General features: G+C 47.8%; 1 protein-coding gene across 2 annotated transcripts; it reads right to left on the reverse strand.

Moving 5' to 3' along the window:
- Nucleotides 1–654: 654 nt before the first annotated feature.
- HDGF (heparin binding growth factor) lies at nucleotides 655–17883 on the reverse strand. 2 transcript variants are annotated; one of them, XM_020991496.2, is made up of 6 exons: nucleotides 17416–17883; nucleotides 6934–7010; nucleotides 6591–6729; nucleotides 4453–4638; nucleotides 3025–3275; nucleotides 655–2516 (listed from the first exon to the last, which is right to left on the reverse strand). In XM_020991496.2, exons 1-6 carry the CDS (start codon nucleotides 17500–17502, stop codon nucleotides 2510–2512), a joined length of 747 nt encoding a protein of 248 aa, XP_020847155.1. In that variant the 5' UTR covers nucleotides 17503–17883; the 3' UTR covers nucleotides 655–2509. The 2 variants fall into 2 exon arrangements, with proteins under 2 accessions (XP_020847155.1, XP_020847156.1); XM_020991497.2 differs by lacking the exon at nucleotides 17416–17883 and adding an exon at nucleotides 8321–8601.
- Between the last annotated feature and the right edge of the window lie 2809 nt (nucleotides 17884–20692).

Consider the following 20692-nt stretch of genomic DNA (forward strand, 5'->3'; position numbering starts at 1 on the left):
TTCTGCAGAGTCGCATTGCCATGCTCAAAGCCATGCCAGCTCAGTGGGACTTGGAGGAATTTGTGCTCCATTGGCAGAGCCTTTGAGACGTCAGGGTCTTATCCATGTCATGCTGAGGCATCTGAGGACAACAGTAATAGAGAATCCTTATGTCACTTGAATAAAAAAGCAGCTAAGTGGCAGAATGAATAGAGGGCTAGTCTCAGAGTCAATAAGACCGGAATTTGAACACTTACTAGCTGTGTGATCCTGAGCAACTTGCTTAACTTATCTGGTTTTGGTTTCCTCATCTATAAAATGGGGGTAATAATAGCACCTCCCTCACAGGACTGTTGTGAGGATTAATGAGATAACATATATAAAGCAATTCGCAAACCTTAAAATGTTATCTAAATGCTCACTTATTATGAAAGGGCGTAAGACTCGTTATTTTTTTTAAGTTTAGGGCAGTAAAGTCCACACTTATTAAACTACACCCAGTATTCAAATTCCGGAAGATGGCCCTGTCTCTAAGCTCCAACCAAGCTGTTATACATGTGGTCCTAATTCCAAATAGTTTGGGCCAGGGGGCAGCGAAGGCGACGGGGAGAGCCCACACCCAGTCTTCTCCCCATGCCCCCCACCAAAAAAAACAGAACCAGCCAGGGCCCCAAATAATAATCAACAGGTTTATTGTCCTAGAACTGAAATTGTCTACCGGTTCTTAGAGCTAAACTTCCAAAGCTACAGTCGGCAACTTCTCATCAGAGCCCAGGGAGAGGGAAGGAGAAGGTTGTTGGGGAAGGGAGCAGATGTAAAAGAAAGAAAGAAAGAACGAGAGGGAGAGATTGAGAGGGAGAGAGAGGGAGAGAGGGAGAGAGGGAGAGAGAGAGAGAGAGAGAGAGAGAGAGAGAGAGAGAGAGAGAGAGAGAGAGAGAGAGAGAGAGAGAGAGAGATTGAGATTATTGGGAAAGGGTAGGGGACTTTTTTTTCCCTCTTTTTGTTCTCTCTGTAGGTTACAAATTGAATCTGGTGATAACAGCAAGAGGAATGGGTTTATTTCTTGAGAGTAGGTGGGGAGACACCAGGGAAGAGAAAAAAAACACAAGAGAGACACAAGGAAAAAAACCAAAGCCCAGATACAAAAAAGAAAGCCATTAAACCCCAAATAAGACAGCTACATTTCCAGCAAATCAGAAAATCCAGGTGCAGCAGTAGGGAGTGGAGGACAGAATGGAGATAGGGGAAGTAAGGGTCAGGAAAGCCAAGAGGATGGAGAAGCAGAAGTGGGTAGATAGGGGTAGGGGGGAGAGGGGAAAAGAGGGGCATGGAGGATTTGGGAATCTTTTAAAATTTTTTTTGTAATTTTTTTTTATTAAAAATGCTTCCTAAAAAATGCCACTTTACTTTTACTTTGCCTTGGTGATAAATATTCCTGTAGGGAAGGCCTGAAGCACCAGGGGATGGGGATTAGAAGGAGTGAAGGGGAGGGATCTAATGCCCAGCTTCCCCACCTCATCTCACTAGGGCAACTTCTTCCCAGGTATTGGACCCTGAGAGGGAGACTTATGATGCTAAAGGCAGGAATAGACAGATAGCAGTATGAAGAGCAATCTCTCACCCCTCACTGGAGATGGTCTTTTAAATAGTCACACCCTCCCCAGGCCACCTTCTCCGTGAACCTACTAAAAGACTACCCTAACCCCTTGCTAGACCCTCAGTGCCCCAAGGTAATAACCCTAGAAACAATGACTGGGACAACTATCACTCCCAGAATGCTCTAGGCTACCAGAGGCAGGAATGGGGCCAATCACCAGGCATTTATTCCCCTACCTAACCCCACTTCAGTTGTCAGACTTTCCCTGAATCAGCAAATCATCCCAGGGCATGGGGATGATAGATCAGGGGTGGAGGGCAGAGATTATTCCCTCAAGAGACAGCCCCTTTTCTCATGTAATGCTGCACCCTCCTCCCAGACTTTGGGCAGCCCCCTTCCGATAGCCCACCTTCCATCCTTTCCTTTCCAAAACCCACATCCTAACTCACCAGTATTTCCAGGGATGGGGGTGGAGGTGGGGAAAGGCTGAGGGAAAGGTCAGGAAGTTAGCCAGTCCAGGAAAGCCCCTGTCAACTCCCCACTGAAATAACAGCCCTCAGAAGCTAGCACCCTGCCCAAAACTGGGTCCTCCCAAAAATCAGAGCTGGGGGTAATAAGGACAGTGGGGAAGGGGTTGAGACTCAGGAGAGGGGAGAGGCATTCCACTGCCAAGTAAAAGAGGGTCAGAGAGAGTGGTGAGAGACAGTGGTGCCAGGCCCTGATCCTTTCCTTCCTTACCCAGTTTGGGCTGGGCCCGGGAGAGTGGGGAGGGGGTGCTCAAAGAGAGAGAAAGAGAGAGCTGCCGATGTCAGGGTATCAGGGACAGGGGGCAGGAGAAGGGGGGTTCCCAGTTTGCAGGCAATGACCAGTTTCCCCAATAGCACCCAGACAGCAGCAGGAACAGGGTGGGGGCTCCTCTGGAAACATTGTCGGCTACAGGCTGCAGGAGACAAGCAGGAGAACAGAGTTACTTTGGGTCCATTCTCCTTCCAGCTCACTAGAGACTTCTTCCCTCATACTCTATACAAGCTGCTTCCCGAACAGGATACGTCCCCCTCCTCACCCCCACATTCATGCAGACATCAGGAAACAGGCCACAGGAAATTCCTTCCTGGTCTAAAGGTAGAGAAGATCCCCCCTCTCCTCCAAATCCTTACATCCTAATGTATACTACCCCAGGCCTTGGAAAGTCTTTCCTGTAGACCATCCTTCATCCTTTCCTCTCTCCCATGCCAGGACAGTACCTGCTGAATACTAACTGTATGACAAATATTCGTTGATTAATTCCAAAACCCTCATCCTAATTAACACGGTGCTAAGTCCCACCTCTTAAATAAAATAGTCCCTGTTCTCAGTGTGAAGGGTCAGTGTGCAAATGATTCTCTGGGAAGGATCCTAAGAGGGCTCTTACTCAGGGGTGGGTCTTTTCTTATTCCGAACTCATTTACCTCTCCTTGTGATCTCTGACACCCTGGGTAGGGCCTTCCTCCTTGACAGCCTCTTCTTCTTCTTCGTCTTCTTCTTCTTCTTCCTCCTCCTCTTCCTCTTCAACCAAACCCCGGCCGGGGCCTGGCTCCAAGGGGGCACTGTTCTTCTCCCCCTCGGTGGGGAGGGCTCTTTCTCCCTCTAGGGCCAGCTCTTCTTTCTCATCCCCCTCCCCCTCAGGGTCCTGGGTTTCCTTAAGTCGTTTGGGGGAATCCTAAATTCAGTTGGGGAGGGCAGGGGGGAGAGTTGGAAAGGGAGGAAGTGACACACAGATGCACAGATCAGGTTAAAGGGATCTCTACATGTGTCTCCTTCTCCCTCAGTTTGTCCCCAGACTGACCTCCCTTATGACCACTCCCATCTCACCTCTTGTACTTAGTTATAATAATTCTTAGTAATAATATACTTCTACAAAGCTTTGTATCTTACAGAGCACTTGTAGATACATTATTTCATTTAACCTTCACAGCAGCACCGTGAAGTAAATTATTATCATTTTATAGATGAAGACACTGAGGCTCAGAGATGTTGACTTTGCCCAAGATCATACAGCTAGAAGTTTGTAGAGCTCGGATCCAAGTCTCCAGACTCCAAGCTCAGGGCTTCCTGAGCTTCCACACAGGTTCCTTCCCTTCAACTCCCTTCTCCAACTTCTTCTGCCTCTCAATTCAGGTCTATTACCCAACTTCCCAGAATCTCTGAGGTGGAAGAACCCCGAGAGACAGTATGGTGTAATTGTAACTTAACCTCTCTCAGCCTCAGTTTCCTCATCTGCAGAATGGAGACAAAAACTGTATTTACCGGGGCAGTGAGGTGGCATAGCAGATAGAGCACTGGCCCTGAAGTCAGGAGGACCCGAGTTCAAATCCAGCCTCAAACCAAACACTTGACACTTAGTAGCTGTGTGACCCTGGGCAAGTCACTTAACCCCAATTGCCAAAAAACAAAAAAAAATTTTTTTAATTGCATCTACCTCACAAGGCTGTTCTGAAGATCAAATTTTATACACACACATATATTTTATACATATACACACATATACATGTATACATATATATATGCACACATTTATCTGAAGTTTATATCAAATCTGAAAAACTCAAAGTGCTACATCAGTGCTAGCTATAACATAACATACATCATAATACAACACAAAATAATTTAACCTATGCCTGAGCATGAATCTCCTCTATAGTCCTCGATAAGTAAGTGGAGAGCAAATTTTCATCTGAAAAACCCCCATGACAGGAAACCCACTAGCTCCTAAAGACAGCCCATCCTTTAGAACAGAGCTCATTGTTTGGAAGTTTCTCCTCATACTGAGCTTTGCAGCTTTGGGAAGAGATGGAGTATCCCTCATCCCAGGGAGCTGGCAGTAAGGCCAGTGTTACCTCCAGTGAGTCCCCGGCTCGCCTCTTCAGTGCTCCCTTCTCATTCTTTTCCTTTGAAGGTTCATCAATCACCAGCTTCCCCTCCTCATCGCTGCTGCCATCTGTGTTCCCCTTCTTCTCCCCATCCCCCTCTGACACCTCTCGATCCGGCTCGGCATCTTCCGGACACCCTTTTTTCTGGGATGGCTGGTGGGGGGAAGCAACAAGAAGTAGATCCCAGGAAGTGGTTCAGGACCCCTTATTTATGCCTCTTTCCCTAGTCAACTGCTTCTTTTTCCCTTGAGTAACTCCTCCTCCTCTACCCTGTCCTCATTTAAAAAGGGGATCTTCATTCTAAGCCCCCCCCCAAAAAAAACATCGGTCAAGATGGTTTGATGGGGAGGTAGATACATGTAAAGTTGCATGTCCCTCTCTCTATATACAAACTTTCCTTTCCCCCCAATCCAGAGGATACCTCCCAGGAAGTCTCTTTGATGAGAGTTATTTCTTCAAATCTCTATTTTTATCTTAGACAGATTAATTAGATTCACTTCCAAAATCTCCATTAATTTCAACATTGTTACCTTTAATTTACTACTTATCACTCTACATGTTAAATCAGATAGACCCCCTCAGTAGAATGTAAGCCTATTATGGGAAGGGACTTAATACTACATCACAAGTAGGTGCTTAATTAATGCATGTTGATGCGAGTTTATCTTCATTAAATGTCTACTGTGACTAGAGCACAGAGAGAGATACAAAGTTTAGATAAGATCCCTGGGCTCTAGAACTCAAATTCTAGTAGGTGGTAAGCCCCAAGAACTAGGTGCTGTAACACAGAATATTACATGATAAAAGCACCAGATAAATGCCACCAAAAAAGTGCTCAGTGAAGTATGAGAGAAAAGGTTGTTGAGACCTAGAGAGGAACTAGGGGAAACTTCTTGGAAAGAGATAGCTTTTAAGCTGGGCTTTAAAGAAGGAAGTATACTTTTAGAAGGCAGAGGAGTGAGACATTCCAGGTTTAGGAATAGGTTAAACAAAAGCAGGGAAGCTCTGTGTGTCCACAGGAAAGGGAACAGTCTTTCTATATGACAACAGTATAGAAGGGATACAAGAGAAGAGTGTGAGATGAAGGAGAAAGGTATTCCCCCTTCCCCTTAACACCTGCCTCCTTCTGTCTGGAGTGGGTGGAGAATGGACAGTGGAGAATTCCTCCGGAATTGTCCATGTTAGGAGGTGACCTGGGGCAGCTATCTTATCATGAGTTGTTTTCTCCCATTAGATTGTGAGCTCCTTGAGGGCAGGGACTGTCCTTTGCCTTTCCTTGTATACTCAGTGCTTATAGATGGCATATAATAGATGCTTTAAAAATGTTTATGGATTATATAGAGATAGTAGATGGTCTCAAATGCCAGGGCAGACTTTGAACTTTAGTCTTCTGGCAAGAGGGGGCCAATGAAAGTTTGTCAATAAAAGTAACAAGATTAGATGTATGAACTAAAAAAAAAACCCAAAATATTTTTGGTAATAAGAAGGTCGTATTAGAGGGAAGAGTGGAGGAAGGTCTGTTAGGAGGCTAATATTGTCACTTAAGATGGATGATGATGAAGGCCTGGGGTAGCAGTAGGAATAAGCAGGAATGACCAGATGCCAGAGATATTTTATTGTGATTTCAGACTTGGTAACTGCCTGGATATAAAAGGGGAGGAAGCAGGAAGAGTCGAATATAAATTCTGTTTCATTTCCACCCTAACACCCTTCCTCACCAAGACAGAAATGTCCCTCTGCCCAATCCCAACTCCCCAGCTTCCTTCTCTCCCCACTTCCTGTTCTTCCTTTCCTTGGGCCTCAGACTTCTGGACTCCTTAGAGTTCTGATTCCATACTCTCATGGATGAAGCCCCAGTCCTGCCTGGGTGCTTCACCTTCCCTCATCTGAGCTTCTAAATAAACTGTTTCAATGTCATGTTCTTTCTTGTTATCCCCTCCTTCTAAACTCTTTTGCTAACACTCCCTCACCCAATACCACTGCCAGAAGTCCTCAAGTCTATCCCTAAAGTGTATATCAGTAGGGTTTTTTTTTTAGCAGCAACTTGAGAAAAGCGACTATTTCCTCTCCTTGGAGGTTCCTAGGTGTGTGGGAGTGGGGCTTACCTGGTAGCCAGAGGCCTTCACAGTAGGATTGTTTTCTATCTCCCATAGACCCTCACTGAAACCTTTCCTCTTGTTGGGTTTGCCAAACTTCTCCTTGGATTCCTCATATGGGAAGAGGTCTTTGGGACCCAAGAATGCTCTGAGAGACGAGGGAAATGGAAGGTCATTCTATTGGGATGATTCCATGCAGAAAGGAAAGCAGACCCCCCCCAACCTTTCTCCCTGCCCTCTCATCCTTCCGTCCTCTTTAACCACCCTAGAACCCTTTGTCTTTCCACCTCTCCAGTCCCTCCTTCCCCTCTCAACTCCCCCTCTTTTCCCCTCCCCCCCAAATCTCACTCACGTCTCATGAGTCCCGAAAAAAAAAACTTGGTACTTGTTGGCTGTTGACTTCACTGCAGCTTCCGGCATTTCATCAATCTAGGTAGAAGTGGGGCATGGGGTGGGGAGAATAGAAGAAGGGAACATGAACCTGATGGCTCAGCCTCTCATCTAAGTCTCAGGGACATCTGCTTGAGGGAGAGGAGGTCACTTCTGAGGGAATTATAAGACATCATTTGGACTGTGGAAGAGCCTTAGATTGAGATCATCTTGACTAAACCCCTGATTTTATAAATGAAGACATTGAGGCTGGAGATCACACAACTAATATATGGTGGTGGTGCTGAGACCAAAACCCAGATCCACCTAACTTCCAAATTAGGCCCCCTTCCATCTCCTTGGGGCAGTGGAAACAACCATCTGTGCCAGGACCCTCTGGAAAGAACAAAGCTTAACCATAGCCATGGAAATAATATCTCTTTCCCCTCCCCACTCTCAACCTCCAAGGTCTGGAAGGTTGTTATTAAAAGGTGTGAGACGATTAGTATGTGGACAAACAGGAGAGGAGAAAGGAGAGGGCTCTGGAGGGGTGGGAAGAGCTGGATGCCCCATAGCAGAGGGGGCATGAAGCCCTGCAGGGCTCCCAGGATTCGGGGCTAGGCCACCAAGTACAGACTACAAAGCCCGGGAAACTACACCTCCCAGCAGCCCCTGCAGCACCACGAGCAGCTTGGCTTCCCGCCGGACAGAGGCTGGGTAGCCATGTTGGTTGAGGACCCAGAGGTTGATTCAGGGTGGGGGAGACAGGACTGATAGCTGACCTAGGATGTAATTAACCCAGACAAGACAGACAGACAGACAGATAGACAAAGGCAGCAAAAAGAAATAAGATATAGGGCAGGAAAAAAACCTACAAAGAATCTCACGAGAGATGGGAGACATCCCTCAGAAAGACAGAGCACCCCTCCAAAAAAAAACAGAGTAATCTAAACTCAAAAGAAAGAGGTTTTGGTTTTCTTTGGTGTGTTTTTTTTTAATTTGAGCTCAGTTTTATCCCCACCCCCACCCTAGCTTCCTTAAACCACAACCTCCCCCCCATGTGTCTCATCCAGAGCTCCTCCCCAGGGCAGAAGTCCTGATCCCCAGCTACCTCCTCCCCCAGGGGCAAAGAAGCAGCCCAGCCCCGAACCCAGAGAACGTGGTCTTCCCCACAAGCACGTGTGCTCAGGGTGGGGGTGGGGTTGGGGGGGAAGGAAAGGCAGGTTCTCCCCTCCCCAACACACAATCCCTGTCGCCATGACAACCCGGCCCCGCCCCGCCCCCGGGCCACTCAGCAACCAGGAATGTGGCCACCCCTCCCCCACCGGCCCTTCAGGATAAGCGGGGGGAGGGGATACTGGGCCACTTACACAAAACTCTCGCCCCGCTCCCCCCGTCTCAGGCCTGGAGTCGGACACCTGAGTCCTCTCCGTTAAACCACAGCCGGGAGACTGGAGCACCAAAGTTCCAACATGGAGAACAGCACGAGAGCCCAATGCCTGGAACCCTCAGACCTGGCCAGGGGCGGGAGGGAGAGTTCCCCTGCCAGACACCTGGACCCTATTACCAGCAGCCTTCCCACTCCGCCTCCCGAAACTCCCTGAGGGGCCAACAAGAAGCAAAATCCGAAACACCAGTGCTTAGAGATCCCAAGAGGGAGACAAATGATAATAATAGCAAAAGCCCCGGGTCCCTGCCCTTGCTTCTTGGTACAGCTTCAGGAACTATATAGGGCTGGGGGTGGGGGTGAAGATTAAGGTCCAAGGGACCAGAAAGGCAGGACTCACTGAGGCCAAGAGAAAGGAATCGAGGAATATGGGTAGTCTTCCAAGGACGAAGGCACCCACTGGGCCGCCTATCACTCCTACGATGTGACTCCAGCCATTTATGGGTCAGAGCCAGGGAAAGGCCTGAGACTTCCATTACACCAGATTCCAGAGATCTCAAACAACTTACACCTCCCTCGTAAGTCTCCACCGGAGCCCACGCACAAGCACACACCCCCACCGGAAAACTGGCTTAGATAGGGTCAGACGCTCCCCTCCCCAAAGCCACACCACATGGCAAAGAATCCAGGCATTCAGTTGCCCAGGCTTGGGGGTGGGGGAAGAGGGAAAACAAAGAATGGTCATTAAAAATAGAAAGGATTCAAGACACTAAACTTAATCCCAAATTCCATCCAAAGAGAGGGTAAGGGAGCACACAAGGCCTTCCTAATCTGTCTAGGCATGATTAAGACACCCACAGCCAAAGGGACCATTCTGTCCTCCTCACCTGCCCCCCATAGAGAATGGGCTTTCTTCGTGTATGTGAGTTGGGATGGAGGAGGATCCTTTTTCCCATTTCTGGATCTCCCAAGAGATTGGCATATCAATTTCACACCATGATCCTTGGGGGTCAATAAACATTTTACTAAAGGCTTGCTACATTCTAGTCACTGTGCTAAGTAGTAGGGATTCAAAGAAAGGAAAGAGAACAAGATATAGGATCCCAAAGAACTGATCTTGTAGCTTGGTTCTGCCACTAACTGTGTGACTTTGAGAAAGTTGTTTAACCTCTCTGTTGTGTTCAGTTTTCTCATCTGTAAAATGAGAGAGTCCATCTTTAAGGTCCCTTTCTGCCTCTAAATCCCTAGGATCCTACAAGTCTTCCTTGCCACTCAAAAGAGGGAAAAGTCCTCTCTGCTGTCTGATCTCTGTTCTTCATGCTGCAAAATATTTCCTCTCATTCAGAATCAAGGGTGCTCTTCCAATGAGCAGGAGCTCTGGGGTCCAGGGTCTCCCTCCCCTAAAATACACACATATGCTTGTGAACATGCGCATGCAGGCACACACATATATTCTTCCTCCCAAAGGACCTGAATCCCAAGCACTGACTTCAACCCCAGGGGGTGACTCAGAGTAGATGAGTCAGAGCTAAATGGGTCAGGGTGGAGCCCAAGCAAATAGCAAGGGACCCTGTCTCCTGCCCCCCATATTCTCCTAGCTGCCTCCAACACCCCCTGCCCCAAAACACACACATACTGGGGTTGTGCCACTGAGGTAAGAGGCCACTGAGCTATTTATAGTTGGCCATATCAGGTACTTACTTAAGATATTCCCAAGTCCTGTTTGAATTCAAGGTTGGTATAATAAGACACAGGGTTCAGAGAATCCTGGTTCTTCCACTTTCTCTCCCTACCCTCTCTGGGCCTGTTTCTTCATATGTACAATGATTACAATATACTAGATGTTTTTTAGAGACTTCCAACGGTGATATTCTGTGATTTTTATGAAATTCTATTCATGCCTTATTTATTTGGCTCCCAGGTCAGGGAGGCTTCCAAGATGAATTTATAAGTGCTTAGAAATTTTCAATGGTTTGGAGGGCTAGGCATGAAAGGACCTCCAAATAACTCTTCCCTGGCCTGGAGACCACCTTGAGCCTACACAATCTCCCCTGGGGAATCTCTAAAACCTTAAAACCAACCATGCCCCTGACAGGGCCTAGAGAGGGACAAGGCTGAGCCAGAGACACAGAGCCCAAATAGGCACTGGCTTACTGCCAGTCTGACACACCCAATAGCCTAGGTTCAATTTGACCCAGGAACCGGAAAATCTGGGGCAGGAGACAGTTGGAACTAGAGGAGAAGGTGGGGAATGAGCCAGGGAAGACAAAGGGGGACCATGAATGTATATATGGGAGGGTGGGCAAGAACTGGGAAGGGAACAGAGAAAAGATGTTATGTCTGGGTGTGTGATCACACCAAGAATTCAGGTTTCACATACAAACACCCCACTCACTGAGTTTCCATGCTGGAGAGTGTGAGTATAAAGGGAAAGAGAAGGGCAGCTACTAAGTGCTTGGAGATCCCACAGGAAGTTAATGATGATAATGATTATCAGCTAGTAAACAGTGCTAATCTTCTCTAAGTAGTATAGTTAACCACTCACCCACTATCATTTCTTTCTCTGGGGATCTTTATGTTCTTCAGTCATTTCAGTCGAGTCTGACACTTTGCGATCCCATTTGGGGTTTTCTTGGCAAAGATACCAGAGTGGTTTGAGGCAAAGAGGGTTAAGTGGCTTTCCCAGGGTCACATAGCTAGTAAGATCTCTGTGGAGATCTCCACAGGCAAGAGAAGACCCAAGATCTGGAACCATCTGGATCCTGTCCTTTCTTACTACACCTGGAGCTATTCTGAAGCAAAGCATGCTTTGCCCCAGATTGAGAAAATTGTACTCCCTTTCTTATAACTAAGTTGATTCCAGGCAACCCCAGTGAAGGTGTTTTAAATAAAGAAGGCACTTTGGCTCTGCACTCTCACTTCTCATCTGCCAAATGAGGGGTTAGAGTCAATTAGATCTCTGAGGTACCTTCAGCTCTTCTTATTAGCAGTAATAACACCACCAACAACCGTGCTTGAAGGTTTGCAAAGTACTTTCCCTACAATTATCCTGTGAGGTAAATGATATATTATCTCCATTTTAGGGATAGGGATTAGACCTATGATTTTATTGGAATAGGGAATTCCCTCTTGGATGAGGAAAATCCTTCTACCAATGTAAGTCAGTCAATCAATCAACATTTATTAAGCAACTATGGTGTGTCAGGCATTGTGCTGGGCACTGGGGATACAAAAAGAGGCAAAAGACAGTTTCAGCACAAAGGAGAGGCTGACTTGTCCAGGGTCACACAGCCAGTATGTGTTAGAGGCAGTACTTGATTCCAGGTTTTCCTGATCCAAAGCAATCTCTCCTCCATCTGTTATACCCTGGTGCCTTGTCTCATTTTATGGATAAGGAAACTGAGACAAGGAGAAGTAAAAAGACTGATCATAGAGCTATGGTGTATCAGACCTAGGAGCCAATCCCAGGTGTCCTGAGTCCAGCTTCTATATTATGAGTCTAAAAGTCTATGACTCTATGATGTCCCTGGGGTAATGAAGTATTCCTGTAGGAAAAGGCAAAGGGATCAGGAGATTTAGTCCCAGTTTTGCTACTGACTTGCTGTGTGAGCTGGCACAAGTCACTTCATTTCTTTGGGATGTTTCTGTATCTGTCAAATGACAGGATTGGATTAGATGATCCTTAAGGTCCTTCCAAGCTCTAAATCTCTCTGGTTCTGTGATTTAGCTTCAAGAGAGGAAAGAGAAAGGAGAATGACCAGTCTCTCTTCCCATCAGAGCTGATTTCCCTTGGGGTCCCAGTCTCATGATAAATCTATAATACTAACAACTCACATTTTTATAATCCTTTCAGGATTACAAATCTATTCCCTCTCAACCACCTTGTGAGGTAGGGAGTGCAAGTATTAGCTTCCCCATTTTACAGATGAGGAAACTGAGACATGAAGAAGGGAACTGGCATGCTCAGGGTTACACATTTAGTGTTAAAAACAGATTTGGACACATCCTCGATTCTGGAGAATGTGAGTTCAAATCCCACCTCAGGCACATAATACTAGCTGTGTGATCATGGGCAAGTCACTTAACTCCACTGCCTAGCCAAAAAAATTTAAAAAAAAAACAGATTTGGACCCAGGCCAAAGTCCAGTATTCTTCCCACTATATCATGATGCCTCTCCTTGAGGCATCTCCCCATGATATTCCCACATCACATACCTAGGATGGAATCTTTGGACTTACAGAGAGATTTGGTGTGTTGTGATCATCCAGTCTAAACTTCATTTTATAGGTAAGGATAACAGGATTCATTGTATTCATATTCATTCATTCAACAAACATCTGTTGAGGACCTACTATATTCCAGGTACTATGTGCTAGGCCTTCTCCAGTATTCTTATTTTTTGTCATTTTTTTTTTAGGCAATTGGGGTTAAGTGACTTGCCCAGGGTCACACAGCTAGTAAGTGTCAAGTGTTTGGTCTGAGGACATATTTGAACTCAGGTTCTCCTGACTTCAGGGCAGGTGCTCTATCCACTGCGCCACCTAGCTGCCCCTCTCCAGTATTCTTATTATCAAGGAATCAGAAGACTGGGGAGGGATAGTGGAGTGTGGAAAGGGAGCAGGGTCAGAAAAGGGTGTAATTCTGCACACTGAGGGTTACATGGGGGAGGAGAGAGAGCCTGGGTTCCTATCTGCTGACGATGGCCCTGCCTGATCTCCCTGCTCCTACATAACCCTATCTGGAAGGTCCAGGCTTGAGGCCTGGTTAGGGCTAGATTATGGAACCCTGCAATGGTTTTGGCCCATCCCTTTCCCATCCTCTCACCAGAACTGGGCCTAAGGTGAATAGAGGCAGAGAAAGGTTGAACTCCAGTTTCCTCCTTCTTTAATCCCAAGACTCAGTCTTATGTCAAACCAGATATTGGCCTCTCCCCAAAGTCTACCAATAGGAACAGATGTTTGGGATTCTAGCCCTCTTCAGTCTCCCCTCTAAGCCAGAAGGGGACCTAGGCAGGCACCTCTTCCAGCCTAGGCAACTTCCTTCACGGTGCCCCCAGCCTAGCCTCTGGACTTTGTTCCCCAGTAGGAGTTGGAGCAGGGACTCCTGCATTTGGTGCTTGTGCTGACCCACTGCAGCTCTGGCACCAGGACCAAGATGCCAGCTGGGTCAAAAGGGTAGGTTAAAGTCCAAGTGTGCACATTACCCACACACATGTGCTCATATGTGCCAGTGATCCCAGAGCCTTATATCTTCCTTTCTCCTCATGGAGGGGTGGGCAGGATGGAGAAGAGGATGGAAGAGTGATAAAGTGTGTGTGTGTGTGTGTGTGTGTGTGTGTGTGTGTGTGTGTGCGTGTGCGTGTGCGTGTGCGCGCGCGCGCGCGCAGCATTCAGAACACATCTTCAGCCTCGGAGGAGAGGGCTTGGGGTTGAGGCCTTCTGGACTTTCCTTGGGAGATCAAAGGCCTGGTGGATAGTCCTCCAAAAGGCCAAAAGGAGGGTGTGGCTCAGGTTTATAAAAATGGCCAGGAAGTTCAGGACCCAGAGACTCTCCACCTCCCCACCCCCACAGGAGCAAAGATTCCTCCCCTACTACACAAGAAATAGACTCCCTCCCCCTCCCAACCGGTGGGCAGGCAGGCAGACAGACAAGCAGGCCGACAGACAGACAGACAGACAGACACATGCCATAAGGACACTTGTCTCCCACCAGACACACATATAAGACCCCGTTCCCAGTAGATATTCACACCAAAAAAAGGGATTAACCCCCCCCAGCAGATACCAATACCACACACATTAAATGAGATTCCCCCCAGCAGACACACACAAGATTTCCACACACCCCCTCCCAGCAGACATACATAACAAGATCCTTCCCAGACACACACACACACACACACACACACACACACACACACACACACACATTCCCCCCAGGAGATACAAAAAACAAGATTTCCCCACACACACACCCCCAGCAGATACCAACCATAAGGAGACACTACCCACATATACAAAAAGAATACCCCTTTCCAGAACATACAGCAAGGAGATTCCCTGTCTAGACACATTCAAAAAGATCTACCCCCCCCAGTAGCCACACACAAATCAAGGACAGCCCCTAAGACCCACACACAAGGTGACTCCCCCCATCCCCAGCAGATACACACACCATGAGACTCTTCTTCCAGGAAGCACCCATAAGAGGACCCCCTCAGACCTCTACCAGACACAGACACACAGACATACACAGGGGATTCCCTCTCCAGTATACACACAATTAGGATTCTCCCCCAAGCAGAAACAAATAAGAAGCACTCCACCCAAACAGGTACACACATAATCTCTCTCCCTTCAGTAGATATATATTGTAGACTTCCACCAGACGCACACACAGACATATCAACAGATGTAGACAATAATTTCTGCCTCCCCCCCATCCAGTAGATATACACAGGGAGACTTTACCAGCATACACAGACACAACTCCCCCCCCACAAGATCGATGCTCTGCTCCCCTCTCCACCAGACACACTCATGGAAACTCCCCACCTCCACCCCAGCTGCAGACAAACACATGAAACTACCTGGACACTACCAGACACACTCAGGAGGGTCCCTCCCTTCCCAGCAGACACATGACACTCCCCCCCCAGCATATACCCAAAAACACAAGAAGACTCCCTCTTTAACATCTACTTGAAGAGACCCAACTACCACTACAGAACACACACAATCTCTCTCCCTCTCAGTAGACACAAGTAGATTCTTCTACCAACCAGATACATACACAAGAAGATTCTCCCTCCCCAGATACACACAGAGTTCCCCTCCCCACCATTTTTAACCTTCCCCACCCCCTACAAGATGGAACAAGTGATGAGTGGAATGATCACTAGACTTGGAGCCAAGAGACCTATGTTCAAATCCAGCTCATGACTGTGTGACCATGGGCATGTCACTTAACCTCTCACCTTCAATTTCCTTATTTGCAAAATGGGAATAACAGGACCTACCTCAAAGGATTCTTAAGAGAACCAACTGAGACCATGTATATAAAATACTTTACAAATCTTAAACAAAAATTAGCTATTATTATTGTTGTTATTGAGACTCCCTCCACCCAAGAAATTGGAAAGTCTCCATGTCTCCAAATTAACCCATACAAAAGAAGACACCCCCCTCCAGACATATATACATAGAAACTCTCCCCACATACATACCCTAAGGAAGGCAGCCCTCCCCCAAACACAAAACACATAACACAGATTCCCCTGACAGACACCCCTTCCCCCCCCTTTTGGACATTCAGACATCCCTACACACAAGAAGAGATTTTCCCCCTCAGGTACAGTCACTGGCACAAATGGCACCCTCCAGACTTAACAAACACTCAATAAAACTCCCCTTATTACAGACATCTAAGATTTAGGGCTTAGCCACATAATGCCCAGGGACAGAAGTAGAGGAAAAATCTCTCCTACTCCTTACTCTTTTTCAATAAATTGGCATTTGTCCCCCAAGTGGACCTTCTCCAATAGGGTTCTCCTCCACAGTCCCCTCCCAATTTCATTTGGTCCCTCATTCTGATATTTATTGTAAAAGAAACCTTATAATTTTAAGGTACCTTAGAGCCCACCCCTTACTATCTCTAAGTGATTAATAACACAAACCTTAAAAAAAAATGAAGAATAGGGGATACTCACTCCCTCAACTCTGTCCTTCCTCTTCCTTCCTGTATCCACCACCTTTCGCCTCCTCTCCTTAATCTGAGTTCCTACTCTTCCTCCCAACCCCCTACTTCCACTTCAGTTCTAAGAGTACAACTTGAAGAAACAGAGTTAGTTATTGGTTTGGTTTTCTCTCTTCCTCCTTAGCCCCCTCGAACCTGGACAGGTACTGAGGGCACGGAAGGCCCAAGGCAGAACTGAGAAAGCAACCCAGCCTTTCCCCCAGGGGCCTACTGTAGGCCGAGGGACAGTGAGGCGATCAACCACATGGCCGAGACTAGGACGGTTGTGGCGGGAGATGCACACACCTGGGAGGGAGGAGCAACCACCCCCTCCCTCCTCAACCACAAAGAAGCTCCCTTCTCCCATGAACCCCCAGTCACAAGAGCAGCCCAGATCCCTCCACTGGCTCCTAAATTAGGATTTGGTTCATTAGAAAGATTTTTTTTGGTGGGGAGGGGGCGCTTTTCTCTCCAATTATCTTTCTAGCCAGGTAGACACCCCCCCCCGACTCCCAAGCCTAAAGTTTTCCAGGATTTAGGAGCAAACTCTTTTCCCACCGCCAAACACGTAAACGCACACGCTGGCCTAGGCACTTTTCCCTCCCCTTCAACCGTGGTGGTAGTGCTGTGAGTGAAACAGAAAGAGAGAAACAGGGAACTGGGGAGGTGAACCTCAGAATGGAGGTGTTAGAGGGAGCAGGGATATAGGGGAGGTTACATCTCTCATCCCCAGGGGTGGGAGGAGTTTCTGGAGAGGGACTGAGCCAGCCCCTTAAGTGAGGCAGACAAGCTGGCGAGACTACCCCAAGGGAGAAACTGACCAGGATGGGGCCTGGGGAGGGGGACATTGGACATTCGGGGAAAGGGAATAAAATTGACCTGCACGTCGTCCCCCTCCCTTACATATACTTTGAATCGGGCCCTCACCCTTTCCGATCCAGGTGCTCGCCCCCTCCTTTCCCCTCCCCTTTCTCCTCCGCCAAGTACTACCCGGTCCCTGGGTAGAGAGGCCTGGCTGCCCCGACCCACGAGCTGCCCGGACCATTATATAATACGGAGGTGGAGAGACCGAGAACCCGGCTGTGATGGGGGCGGGGAGGGGGCAAAATCGGGGACCCAGGCGTCCCCTGCCCCCACCCCCTCCGGGTGCAATGTGCTAGTGCCCGCGTTATGCAACCCGGGCGGTTGGGGCATAAGCGTGGCCTATCCCTCCCTCCCCGCCCCCCCTCACCACCACGCACTCCCCTCCGGGACCCATCTGCTCCCCCAGCTCGGCTCGGCCCGGCCCGGCCCCGGCCCCGGCCCCGGCCCCAGAGGCTCCGCACATCCCTTTCCTTCCTTACCCGGGCCGGCCAGTGAGGGTATCCCTTCATTTTGGCGAACACAAGGTCTCCGCATTTGTATTCCTTCTGCCTGTTGGAGCGGGACATCTTGGGGGTTCCGGTGGCTCCCCCAAACTCAATTCTGGAGCGGGAGGGGGGCCCGGGGAAGGAGAGAGCTGAAGTTTGACTCCGCTACCGCGAAGGGGGGACAGGGGGAGGCGCCGCTCGGGCCCCCTCCTCTTCCTCGTGCAATCCCCCCTGCCTTGAAATAGGCGCCCACCCCCCCCGGCCCCGGCTTCCGAGGCTCAGTTCTCCGCGCCTTCTCCTCCTTCTCCGCCTCCAGCAAAGGGGTGCGGGCCGCCGATTAGGGGTCCTTAGCTCCCGGGAGGTGGGTGAGCGCTCATGCAGTTGTTTGTGTTTGAAATTCAATTGCTCCCTCCTCGGAGCGAGGCCTCTTCCCCCCACTCCCTCCAGTCCCTACTCCGCCTCCTCCTCCTCCCTCCCCTTACCTCCTCCCCCCTCCTCCCTCTCTTTTCCACTTCTCCCTTCCTCTCCTGCCCTCGGCCTTCGGCTCCGGTTCGATGCGACCGGCCACTCGATGCCTAGCGCCTGTCCCTGCCCGCCTTCCCAACCCCAGGCTTCTGGGGACCCCGGGGGGCCAGGCAGGAGGAGTGAAGTGCCGAGTGCAGCGATTGGGCTTTGTGTGAAGCAGCTTAGCTGGGTGGCAAAGGGAAGGTGGACAGATGCTCTGCTGGATATCTAGGGGAGGGAATCCAGGGCTCAAAGGGCCTGCTTCGTTGGCTCCCCGACCTGGATTGCATTGTGGTTACAGAGATCCAAGAGCAGAAAAGCATCTCATCACCATTTGTGCCGACACTGAGTTTCCAAATGCTCTTGCTTTTAAGTTTCCTGCCTTCTGTTTGTTTCATGTCAGCAGATGTTTACTCAGAGTCTGCTTCATGCCCAGCACCCTGCAACCTTGTAGATGGGAAGAGGGACACAAAAGTAGAACACTGTGGCTGCCCCTGAGGAACTTATAGTCTAGTAAGGTTACTGTGGGTATCAATAGACCGTGGAGAGGTGGAACAAGGGAGAGTGCTGGACCTTGAGTCTAGAGACCTCTCTAAAGACCATCCTAAAATGGAATGTCTCCTGGGAAGCAGGTTCTCCCTTCCTACCGAATATCTAGATGACCATTTCTTTTGGTGGTTTTAACTCAGATTCTGGAAGATCTCAGTTCAAATTCTAGGTCCTACCCTGAATTAGGGAAGCTAGATGGTGAAGTGGATAGAGTGCCAGGTCTGGAATCAGGAAGACTCATCTTCCTTAGTTCAAATCTGGCCTCAGACACTTACTAGCTGTGTGACCCTGAGCAAGTCACTAAACCCTGCTTGTTTCAGTTTCCTCATCTGTAAAATGAGCTGGAGAAGGAAATGGCAAACCACTCTGGTGTCTTTGCAAAGTAAACCCCAAATGGGGTCACAAGGAGTCAGATATGACTGAACAATAACATGGAATTATGTGGATAACATGGAAAGTCACTTTATTTTTCTGGGCCTTCATTTCCTAATATGCAAAATGGGAGTAGTAATCCTGGCATCACCTATCTCACAAGGAAAGAACTGATAACTACAAACTCAGATTCTGTATAGTTTGAGTTGCTTGAGGTGCAAAGTGGGTTTTGCTCATGGTCACCCAAAGGTAGGATTTGAACCTAGAAATAGTTTTCTGTGTATGTGTCAATTTCCCCTACCTTACTTGAGAGAGGGGACCATGTCTTACCTAAACTTTTTTATCTTCCCCCTGCAGTGAAAGAGAAAAGCGAATAAGTGTTTATGTGGTATCTACTACAGGCCAGCCATCGTGCTAAGTGTTTTATACAAGTGTTCTGCTCCTTATAGGCACCTACAATGTCTTACTAAATGAACAGGAAAATGGGTTTTGGTTATATTAACGTGCTCTTTGCAATTAAGGGGAATAGGGGTAGAATAGCAGAGACAGCACTGAAACAGTCTGGGGATACCTTCAGATCCTGGCTTTTCCACTTGCTCCCTATGTAGCCTAGGTTAAGTCTATTTCATCTTTGGGCCTCAGTTTCCTCATCTCTAAAATAAAGGGGTTGGACTAGATAATTTTTGAGATCCTTTCCAGGCTAACCTGTAATTCTTCACAAGTTTCATAAGCTTGACTGTAAATCCAGGGTGGGGTAGAAACCCAGGGCTTAGCAAGGCCTAGCTGCTGCCTCTAGAAAAAGAAAGGACTTGCTTCATGAGTCAGGTTTTCAGAGTAGTTTTCTTTGTTTGCTTTATAAGCTTTGGACAAAATGAAAGAATATTTACATGGTATTTTTAAACTTTTGACGTCTATGACAAGGGTACAGATATGGGCAACCAGGTTGATGAATGGCCTTGACTCCACTTCATATGGGAATCATGTAAAGCAACTGGGGTTGTTTAGCCTGGAGAAGAGAAGGGGAAGAAAAAATAAAAGGAGGGAGGGGAAGAAGGGAGGGGAAGAAGGTAGAGGAAGAGTGATGGAGGAAGAGGTAAGGAGTAAGAAAGGGGGAAGGAAGAAGGATGGAGAATTCTTATCAATTAGCCAAGGGTTGTCATATGAAGAAGGGATTAGATTTATTCTGTTTGGCTCTAGAGGGTACAACCAGGAACAAGGGTAGAAACTGCAAAGGGCCAGATTTAGGCTTGATGTCAGGAAAAGATTCCTAACAATTAAAGCTACTCCAAAAGTGGACTAGGTTGCCTCAGGAGGTGATGGGTTCCCCCTCCTTGAAGCCCTTCAAACATAGACTAATCAAATGCTTGCTAATGCTAGGTATATATGGTTGGACTAGATGGCTCACAAAGTCCTTTCCAACTGTCAAATTCTATCTGTTTTTTTTAGTCACATAATAACCCTGTGAAGCCAACAAGGCAAATATTTTTAATCCCTATCTAAAAAGGGAGGAAACTGAAGACAGAGATGTGAAATTATTTGCTCAAGGTAATAAAACTAGAGAGTAGCAGAGGCTAGAATCCAGGTTTCCTGACTCCTGGTACATGGTTCTCTTCACCTTGCTCTTGACACCTCCTTCCAAAGAATATCCAGTATTTCTGCTGCAGCAGGGTTCCAGGCCTTTGTCGGAGTAGCATAATCAAAGTTTGGTTACAACAAAGAGTAAAAGGACAAGAGCAATATAATTCAGTGTCAGGGTTGCCATACACTTCCTTATGATTATTGGAAAAAAAGCTCTTTGGGAAGAACTGATTGATAGTAAAACATACTTCTCTCCTTTCAACAGGGA

The sequence above is a fragment of the Phascolarctos cinereus genome, unplaced genomic scaffold (genome assembly GCF_003287225.1).
Source record: "Phascolarctos cinereus isolate Bilbo 61053 unplaced genomic scaffold, phaCin_HiC Scaffold_5;HRSCAF=322, whole genome shotgun sequence".
NCBI lineage: Eukaryota > Metazoa > Chordata > Mammalia > Diprotodontia > Phascolarctidae > Phascolarctos > Phascolarctos cinereus.

Excerpts from the sequence above, each read along its gene's own strand:
- HDGF (XM_020991496.2), bottom strand. The coding sequence starts at position 17,502 with ATGTCCCGCTCCAACAGGCAGAAGGAATACAAATGCGGAGACCTTGTG. Across the intron at positions 4,639-6,590 it reads TGAAGGCCTCTGGCTACCAG|CCATCCCAGAAAAAAGGGTG; the intron begins GTAAGCCCCACT and ends TCCCCCCACCAG. Across the intron at positions 3,276-4,452 it reads GAGCCGGGGACTCACTGGAG|GATTCCCCCAAACGACTTAA; the intron begins GTAACACTGGCC and ends AACTGAATTTAG.